The sequence below is a fragment of the Mustela nigripes genome, chromosome X (assembly GCF_022355385.1).
Source record: "Mustela nigripes isolate SB6536 chromosome X, MUSNIG.SB6536, whole genome shotgun sequence".
Lineage (NCBI taxonomy): Eukaryota > Metazoa > Chordata > Mammalia > Carnivora > Mustelidae > Mustela > Mustela nigripes.
The window spans coordinates 7,242,274-7,252,441 of NC_081575.1; the positions used below are offsets into that span (position 1 = coordinate 7,242,274).

Sequence of the window (10,168 nt, forward strand, 5' to 3'; positions counted from 1 at the left end):
AAAATACAGACTAGGAAAACCAATCTCCAGAGCTATTGTGTAATTCCTCCAGTTATACAGGAAGTGGCAGAGTCAAGATTCAGTCCCAGTTATGAACGCAGAACCTAGTCTCCTGCCACAATGCCATAAAAGGCAATGAGTCTTGCTACTGTTTTGATTATCTGCTCATTTGAATCTCTGTCAGTAGCACGCCTGCTTGGACCTCCTCATGCAAAAGTTTTAAATTAGACAGAAATGGGTTTAAATCTCAGCTCTCATTACCTAGTCCCACAACTTTGGTCAAAACACCATAACTCTACAAGTCATAATTTTCCCCTCTGTAAACTGACATAATTATACCTATCTCACAGCATTGGGATGAGGCTTAAGTCAGAAAATTATGATAAAGAACTGAGTGTAGTGCCTGGAATATGCTCCATGATAGATAAGTCTTATGATTATTGTTCCCCACCCTTGTTCCCCATCATCATCCGCTTCCCCCCGAGTCATAGCAGTATACTTAATTATCTCTTTACATACTCTAGGAAATCTGCCAAAAGGCAGGAACTATATTATTAACCAGTTTTCTCAAGCACCCAGTATACTGGCTGGCACTCAGTCACACTTTTCCTCCCAGCTGCCATAGAACACTTTGGCCATGAAGACACTGCTTTCATTTTTTCCGAATTTCAGGCTATACCCAACCCTCCAGCCATTTGTTGGATTCCCAGCATTGAGCTAATGGAACTTTTCGTGTTGTGTTGTTAAACACTAACACCTCCAAACAGTCCCTTCTGGCAGGACTTTCCTGATCAGTTATAGCCTCTGTAACCCAGTACAGAGGCATATGCCCTTCTATGGTATAAGATAATTTCTATATGAGGAAATCTTCAATCAGAGCAGGTATGGCATGGGGAAGTATGCAGCAATCGCAGAGGCTGAAGACTCTTAGGTACAGCTTTTTGAGCTGGATTTGAAAAGCTTGAAGGACCTCAGGCTAAAATCTCATCATGGAAAAAGAAGGTCGAAGCATCTGGCTTGTCAAGCAAAAGAAGCCACTTTGCCCTTTCAGAAACAGCACAGAGGTACTATTAAGCATGTAAGATAACTTTTAAGGTTACTTCTAGGGGATATAAATATAAATGCTAATAAATGAATATGTAGCAAGGCATTCATAACTTTTGATGAGTAAAGATGACTCAGAAAGATATTTTAATGGAATCGGTCAGTAAATGAAAATGTTATTTTCATTCTAAAAGTAAGGGAGAGTTTTAATCAAACATATGCTAATTTAATAATCTTGATACATACTGATTTAAAGAACATTGAATCAAAATGTTTACTTTTTCAAAGACCATCTCCTGTGATAGGACATTTTTTGAGACATCTAAATTGGGAGATATTCTGACTGTACTAATTGACATTTTATAGAGCCTGAGTTGTCTTCAGGTGTTTTATAAGAAAATGAGTGTCTTTTTCTTCACACAGTAGTGTGAGGAATGATGTAATAAACTGGTTTAGAAAGGTAATACAGAAGGGGCACCTGGGTGGCTCAGTGGTTTAAGCCTCTGCCTTTGGCTCAGGTCATGATCCCAGGGCCCTGGGATCGAGCCCCACATCAGGCTCTCCGCTCAGCGGAGGGTCTGCTTCCCCCTTTCTCTCTGCCTTGTGATCTCTCTCTGTCAAATAAATAATAAAAAAAAAAAAACTTTAAGTGGTATGGTATTGCCACGTGGACTCTTTCATAAAACAAAAGTAATACAGAAAATGGTTATATGAAAGGAGTTATTTGAGTTTTTTAAAGTCTGTCTGTGGCAGACAGACTCTGAGATGGCCCCCAGTGATCCCACTTTCTGATATTCATGTCCTTATATAATTTTCTCCCTTAGAGTATGAATGGAATTTGCGGCTTGGAATGGCAAAGGTAATGGGATATCACTTCCATGATTAAGTTACATAAGATTACAACTTCCATCTTGCAAACAGACTCGTTAATAAAGCCCACTGCCAAGTTGTGAACTGCTGCATGAAGATCCCACGTGGCAAGGAACAGAAGTCTGTATCTGCCATCATCTTGAAAGCAACAAAGGCTCTAGCCAAAAGCGCAATCAAGCATGAATTGATTGAATCATGTCAATAACTCTAGAAGTGATGAGACCTCAGCCTCAGCCAACATCTTAAATGTGGCATCATGAGAAACCCTGAAGCAGAGGAACCACCAGCTAAACTGTGCCAGGGTTTATGACCCATAGAAACTGTGAGGTAATCCATAAATGTCTCTCATTTTGATTTGCTAAGTTTGTGGCAGTATTTCACAACAGAGTAATAGTAACTAATTAATTGCAACTGCCACTTAGTGCCCATTACACATCAAGCAGTCTGCTGGGTGATAATCTAGCTAACCAGCCAGCTTGCTACCTATATGGTATGTATGTAGGTAGTTAGGTAGGATGTTTTAAATTTCAAAAAACAGCATTTATGAGAGTAACAAAAATGAAATTAAGAAGTGAGCCAGAGATTTCAAATATGATTTTAAATGCTATTCCCTTGGTGTGAAATTATTTATGCACATTTTCTAGTTGCACTTTTAACACCTTCTCCTCCCCTTTTTTTTAATCATTTTTTAAAAGATTTTATGTATTTATTTGACAGAGAGAGATCACAAGTAAGCAGAGAGGCAGGCAGAGAGAGAGGAAGGGAAGCAGGCTCCCCGCTGAGCAGAGAGCCCGATGCGGGACTCGATCCCAGGACCCTAAGATCATGACCCGAGCCGAAGGCAGCGGCGTAACCCACTGAGCCACCCAGGCGCCCTTCTCCTCCCCTTTTAAGTCCATATACCTCCAGTCTGAATTATTATAATATTATTTATAAAGAAACAACTTTCTTCTGATAAAACATGGGTCTATCACAAAGATAAGAGAGCTAGAAGATAAGAGAGCTAGAAGTTAGGTCAGTAGAAAATATACAGATGAAAATATGGAGAGGAACAATAGGAATTACAGAAATGACCAAAAGTGACATGAGGAAAATGGAAAGAAAATGAGAAAGAATGCAGAGAAGCAATATTTACAGAAATATTAGGAGAGAATTTTCTAAGCCTAATGGACTGCATCAAACCATGGTTTCAAGAAGTATTCTGGGGGCACCTGAGTGGCTCAGTCATTAAGTGTCTGCCTTCGGCTCAGGTCATGATCCCAGGGTCCTGGAATCGAGACCCCCTTCAGATCCCCTGCTTGGCAGGAAGCCTGCTTTTCCCTCTTCCACTCCCCCTGCTTGTGTTCCCTCTTTCTTGCTCTATATCTCTCTGTCAAATAAATAAAATATATATATTTTTTAATACTCTGAACTCCAAGCAGGATAAGTAACAAAAATCACAACTACATTTCAATTACACTGCTAAAAACCAAAGACAAGAAGAGACACCTAAAACATAGATAGAAAAAAAAGACACATGACCAGCAAAGGAGGAACAACAAGATTGACAGCTAATTCCCTCCACATGAATAAAACAGCCAAACAAAAATGGAATTAGATGTTTTTACTGTCAACAAAAGTAACCACCAGCTTAGAATCCTGTATCTAGTTAAACTGTCCTTCAAAACTAAAGATCAATTAAAAGCACATGCAGACTAAACCAAAAGGATTCACTTCCAGCAGACCCTACATTAAAGGATAAAGGGAGCTTTTAAAGAAAAAAGAAAACCATCTCAGTCAGAAATAAGAAAATGGAGGAAAGCCTGAGAAGCAACGGAAATGAATAAAAATCTAAATAACTATTGACCGTACAAAGGCATTAATAAATTCCTGTGGGGTTCAAAAGTCATAGAAAGTGAAAACACATGAAAATAATCACAGACATGATAGAAAAGGGTAAATGTGTAAAGAGTGTTCACAGCAACATTGCTTATAATAACAAAAACTGAGAAACAACCCAATCTCTGATAACAAGAGACTGGATAACTAAATTATGCTGAGGTCACATGATGACTCAACATATAAATGAGAAGACTAATAAACTACAGCTTTGTGCATCAGCATAAAAAATCCCAGAAGTGGGGTGTCTGTATGGCTCAGTCAGTTAAGCGTCTGCCTTCAGCTCAGTCATGATCCCAGGGTCCTGGGATGGGGCCCCGCAGCAGGCTCCCGCTCGGCAGGGGGTCTGCTTCTCCCTCTCCCACTCCCCCTGCCTGTGTTCCCTCTCTTGCTCTGTCTCTCTCTCTCTGTCAAAAAAACAAAAAAAATCTAAAAAAAAAAAAAAAAGGAATCCCTGAAGAATAAGAACGGCTGAAGAAAACAAGTTGAGGATCATTTTCATAAAGATCCCAAAACTGAACAATATACTATTTAGGAATACTTAGAAATATAATGGAAGTCTTCAAAAAGAAAAGCAAGGGAAAGATAAATGTGAACTTGTGGAGGTGTTTGCCACTTTGGGGGAGGGAGGGACACAGGGTAGATGACAGGAAAACAATGGTAGCGGCAATGCTATTGGGAATGTTCTAATCTTTTTAAATTTGGGGAAAACATTTAAAAACTTAGATTTGTAGGGCACCTGCGTGGCTCTGCTGGTTAAATGTCCAACTCTTGATTTCAGCTCAGGTCATAATCTCAGGGTCCTGAGACTGAGCCCCAAGTTGACCTCCATGCTGAGCATGGAGTGCGCTTAAGGTTCTCTCTCTCCTTCTCCCTCGGCACCTACCCTGTCCCCCGAAAATATTAGATTTGTAAACATGTTTCCCATTTCAAATGATAGTACTTGGAAAAGACAACACAATTGAATTGTTAGTTCAAAATCGTTGCATGTTTGGGGATGTCTGGGTGGCTCAGTCAGTTAAGCATCCAACTCTTGATTTCAGCTCAGGTCATGAGTTCGGGGTTGTGAGATCAAGCCCTGTGTCAGTCTCCACGCTGGGTGTCGAGCTTGCTGGGAATTTTCTCTCTCTCTCCCTCCCTGACCCTCCTCCCCACTTAAATGCTCTCTCTCTAAAAAATCTTTGCATGTTTGGCCACATCACATGTGCTCCCTAAGATAAATACAAGTAACATATTTAAGCAAGGTCAAAAGTAAACTTAATGAAATGAAAATGTGTACTGTTTGAAGAAATCATAGTATTTTTCACAAATTTCTAAATGTCTTTGTTTTAAGGTTGCTTTTGCATTAAACTTTAAAAAAAGACACTAGCATTTCATATTATTCATTATAAGTTTTTATTTTTATCCAATAGGATTTCATATTACTCATAGGTTTTTACTTTTTAAATGTATACAAGTTTTATTCAAAGATACTGGATCCTTGGTACTTTTTTTTTAAAAAGGGAATGAAAACACTTATGTATAAAAGGAATCAGATGAAACAGCTTCGAAGTTACAAAAAAGCAAGGTAAAAGGAAGAAAATGTAAATAAAGAAAAATAAAAATAACATAAAATTAAAATAAACATAAATCAAATAAACAAAATCAAATAAAATAAATAAAAAATGAAATAAACAAAAATATCAAAAATGAAAACTAAAATCAAAAGGAACATAAAAGGAAAGAAAATTTTAAATGGTACTACTGTTTCAACAAAGTGGTTTTATCCCTTTAGAATCCTAGAACAAGCAATTCAGAATTTTAAATAAGATTATATGTATTTATTCTGATCCTAGCTCTGTTTCATTGCTATGATTTTACATGCTTCTGGTCATAATCATTTATTAACCTTTTAATGTGAACCAGCTTGTTATAAAGATACTGGCATCTATGTTTTTCTGCATAATAATTGGGATTAATCTGCTTCATCTTCTGATATTCTAGAGAGATTTTCTTATTAATATCTTGATATTCTTTTGAGTCTGGAGAAAGGTGCTTCCTCTTTGAATCTAGGTTAATAAATACTCTAGATAAAGTCAGCATCTTGGAATACAAGCCCTGATACTCATCATATTCTAGTCTAAACTCCTGCTCATACTGCTGACGCTGCTCGGAGGAAACTATTGGGGCGTAGTTAGCCAGAGAACCTGGGAGCCCGGATGCTGCACTAGTCTTCCTGGAAGCAGTGCACACCTCTTTAACTTCTTGTTTGGAGTCTGGCTTTGCATCTTCACCTTGTCTTTCCCGATCTGTCTCCTGTCTCCCCATCATGTCAATGTCGTACTCTCGGTCCTTTGCTTTGCGTTCAGTAAATGTATATTCAGACTTCTTATCAGACATCAAGGGTTCTGTCTCCATAGGCTCTGGGTATGTCATTTGAATTGAGACAGAGGGTACTGTTTTCAAGGGAGGATGTTTAGCCCCCAGGCTCCCTGAGATGTTTGTATTTTCACTAAACCTGGCAATACGGGGACCTAGAGTCTCAGGTCTTTCTACGTTGCCCCAGTAATTGCTGCCAGAACGTGCAGGCTGAGGAGGCTGTGAACAGGGAGGGTGGGTTGTGGGCAGCGGAGGACGGATGGAAGAGGCAGTCGCCTCAAAACGTCCCGAGAGCCCAAAAGCAGATTTTGCACTGGTGTTCATCACACAGCCATTTGGTGTTGACTGTATTCCGGTTGAGAGGCGAGATATTCTAACTTTTCTCCTTGACAAATTAATAGCTGCATTAGAAAGTTGTTCCCGAGATATTGCATCTCTACCACAACCTACAGAAGATTCTGTGGAATTGGTACCCGCTGCATTCTGTAATGCATCTATTTTTCCGGAAAGCACCAACTCCAGTGACTGCCTCTCTACTTCGTTATACCCTGGCCAGTCTTTCTGGAGCTCCTTAAAGACGTAATCCTTTAAGGTATATGAGAAATTCTGAGTATTTAGATTGGCTACTTGGTGCAGAATTTCCCCAAGGGAGTTCTTGTCATTTTTGGTAATGCCGTCTTTCTGCAGTCGAATGAGTAGTTCGGGTTTTTTATAGTCCTTCAGCGCCAGCAAGTGAATCACCCTGTCCCTGTACGGCCTCAGGTGGACACTGCTACCAATTCTTGACTTTCGAATTGTGTATGCAGGGTTAATAGGAGCTGTTCTTTTTCTCTCGGGCACTGGATCTGGGCTGACTTGAGGTGCTCTCCGAACTGGCATTCTTTTCTCTAAAGACGGTTTTCGGATCGTTTTCCATTTGTTGCTCCTTCCTTCCTCTGCCTGGATCCTTCCTACTTGTGTCGTCTGGTGGGAGTCGGTTGCTTTACACATCATACTATCCTGCATCAAGCTCAGGCAATCAAACTGTGAGGGGCTGTAGCTTGAGACAGTTTTTTGGGTATCGTCTTCATGGTTGTCTTTATTCACATCCGACAACAAAAAGCTAAAGTCGTATATATCAGTGGGTGAATCATCTGGGGGGGTTTTGATAAGCTCTTGGAATTCTTGAAAATGAAGAGAAGCTTGAGGGCACCCTGTGTTCTCATGGTTGTTGTAAGAGTCAGTTGCCCAAATGGATGGTCCGGGAAGCTGCATAGGCAACACAGTGACATTGTCCTGCCTGGGCTGTAAGCCATCTGCCTCCTTTACTGCCACCTCTCCTTCATTGTTTAACAGTTGCTCCAGTGCTCTAATGCCCTCAAAGTCTGCCGTATAGTCATATCTGTGAAGATCAAAGTTCAAATGGTAAAATACTTTAGAAAACAATAACTCCTTAGCAATAAAAAAAAAAAATGTTACTGCTATCATTTCTAAAACTGTAATTCTAAAAGATTTTTCCCAACAGAACAAAGGCAAGAAGTACTTGGTTGAGATAGAACCTGGAGAGCTAAAGCTGGTTATAAAGATCTTATCACTTTCCAATGTTCTCCTATTCACCTCTTAGTCTGTCTTTAGGAGGAAGTCTTACCTTACTGGAAAGTAATTAGTCTCTGAGCTCAGTACATATAAGTCATCTCCTCCCAGTAAACCCAACATCAAGCCGAGGTACTTGGTGAGGGGACTAATGAGGCAGTAGAGGCTTATGGAAACTAGAGAAGAAGGCTTCCACACAGCATGATTAGAAGTAAGGCATCCTCGCATTTACTCTCACAAGCAAGTGGGGTGTTGAGTCCTTTCTGGACTGGATCTTGACCCATCAACCACAACTCTCATTTTGTATTTTGTATTCATTTCGTATTGGTAGTGTGTAAACGCCAGATGCTCTCATAAAGCCTACATTCTTGTACATCCACCCACTCTTCTTTCATACTACAGCCACTCTAATTTAGGCCAAGAACTTCTTAGCCAATATTACATACTCTTCTTAACTTGATTTCTTGTCTCCAACCTTTTCTTGTTCTAGACCATATTCCAAATTATCAAAAATGACTCCAACCAACTTTGCTTTAAAACAATTGATGGTTCCCACCACTTAAAGAATAAAGCTAATGAAAAGGTACTCAACATCACTAATTGTCAGTAAATACAAATCAAAACCACAATAACCTAGAATGTTAGAAGGGTTATGATAAAAAATAGAAGAAATAAGAAGTGTCGGTAAGGGAAAAGGAATGCTTGTATACTGTTTATGAGAATGTAAGTTGGTGCAGCCACTGTGGAAAACAGTATGGAGATTCCTCAATCAGTTAAAAATAGAAATACCATTTTATCCAACAGTCTCACTTTGGAGTATGTACAAAAGAAAGAGAGAGAGAGAGAGAGAGAGGAAGGAAGGAAGGAAGGAAGGAAGGAAGGAAGGAAGGAAGGAAGGAAGGAAGAGAAAGAAAATGAGATCTCAAAGAGTTATCTCTACTCCCATGTTCATTGCAGCACTATTTACAATAGTCAAGACATGGGAAAAAAGTGTCCACCAATGGATGAATGGATAAAGAAGATGTGATATGCTTATATTCTACCATGAAAAAGAAGGACATTCTACAGTTTGTGACAAGGATGGACCTAGAGGGCATTATGCTAAGTGAAATAAGTCCAAGAAAAATACCGTAACCCTATATTATCATCTATATGTTGAACTTGAAACAGAGAAACTCACAGAAATAGACTAGAATGGTAGTTACCAATGGCTGAGGAGGAAAAAGGGAGGTATTAGTCAAAGATATAAACTTCCAGTTATAAGATGAATAAGTTCCTAGGGATATAATGTAAAGCGCAATGGTTATAGTCATAGTACTGTATTTTATAGCTGAAAATTGCTAAGTGAGTAGATCTTAAATGTTGTCACCACCAAAAAGAAATGGTAATTTGATGATATGATGTAGGTATTAGCTAATGCTATGGCAGTAATTATTTTGCAATATATAAATGTATCAGATCAATATGCTGCATACCTTAAACTTACACAATATTATACATCAATTCTATTTCAATAAAGCCAGAAAAAGGAATAAAATTTTAAAACAGTTTGATGTGACATATGAGACCCTTCTTATTCTGGCCCCAACCTACCCTAAACTTTGTGCCATGTATCTGAATGCTACATTGATCTACAATTCCCTGAATATGACCCCAAACTTTCCCTATGGCAGCCTTTCACTTGATAGTCTTTCTACTCACTAATGTTTCTCCCCAGATCTTTGCTTGCACTCTTCCTTCATTCAGAGTCCTTGGACAACCATTCTAAAATAGTAATACATGCTCTCTTTCTATGTTATCACCGGAAAATTATGTTACATAGATCTGTTTACTTAATGTAAGTCACCCTTTCCAGAATATGAGCTTAATGCAGGCTTGGATTTTATCTGTCATTTGCACTGCCATATCTCCATTGCCTAGAACAGTGCCTGGCACACACACTAAATACTCAGTACATATTATTTGAGCAAATGAATACATCAGTGTATTGATGTTTGTGGAAGAAGGAATAAGAGTACCTTTGCATTTCTCCCAGCAAAGCTATATTACTGTCACATCAAGAAGTTATATTAAGTCTGTTAATGTCCAAGGACTGTTCTGTTCTTTAAGATGTTTTTCATGATTCTATTAACTTTATGGTATATTTGTATTTTAAATCACTGCTGCAGAGAGAATGCAAAATACTTCTGCAGAAAACCAATGACCTGCTGAAGTACAGTCAGCAACATAGTGTTCTAATGTATGCACAATGCTTGGTTTTATTCTTCCCGGAGACCTTGAGTAGACACAGGAAGAAATCACATATCTTTCAGTATGTTTAAGTCTGCAACCTCCGGGAGAATAAAATATTTCTAGGGTAGTCCTGTGCCCAGTGGAAATAACAATAACAAAATATTCATTAACACAAGACTGGGAAGTGGGACACATTATGACAACAAGTACAAAA

At 38.9% G+C, this 10,168-nt stretch overlaps 1 protein-coding gene across 1 annotated transcript; it reads right to left on the reverse strand.

Moving 5' to 3' along the window:
• Nucleotides 1-5,640: 5,640 nt before the first annotated feature.
• On the reverse strand, nucleotides 5,641-7,950 carry LOC132007692 (RNA polymerase II elongation factor ELL2-like). The gene is made up of 2 exons (XM_059385937.1): nucleotides 7,778-7,950; nucleotides 5,641-7,531 (listed from the first exon to the last, which is right to left on the reverse strand). Exons 1-2 carry the CDS (start codon nucleotides 7,948-7,950, stop codon nucleotides 5,641-5,643), a joined length of 2,064 nt encoding a protein of 687 aa, XP_059241920.1.
• Nucleotides 7,951-10,168: the final 2,218 nt, after the last annotated feature.

What these genes read in the sequence shown, in the direction of transcription:
- LOC132007692 (XM_059385937.1), bottom strand. Translation starts at nt 7,950, where the DNA reads ATGCGAGGATGCCTTACTTCTAATCATGCTGTGTGGAAGCCTTCTTCT. An exon ending in ACTAATTACTTTCCAGTAAG is followed by an intron (nt 7,532 to 7,777) that starts GTAAGACTTCCT and finishes TGATCTTCACAG; the next exon opens with ATATGACTATACGGCAGACT.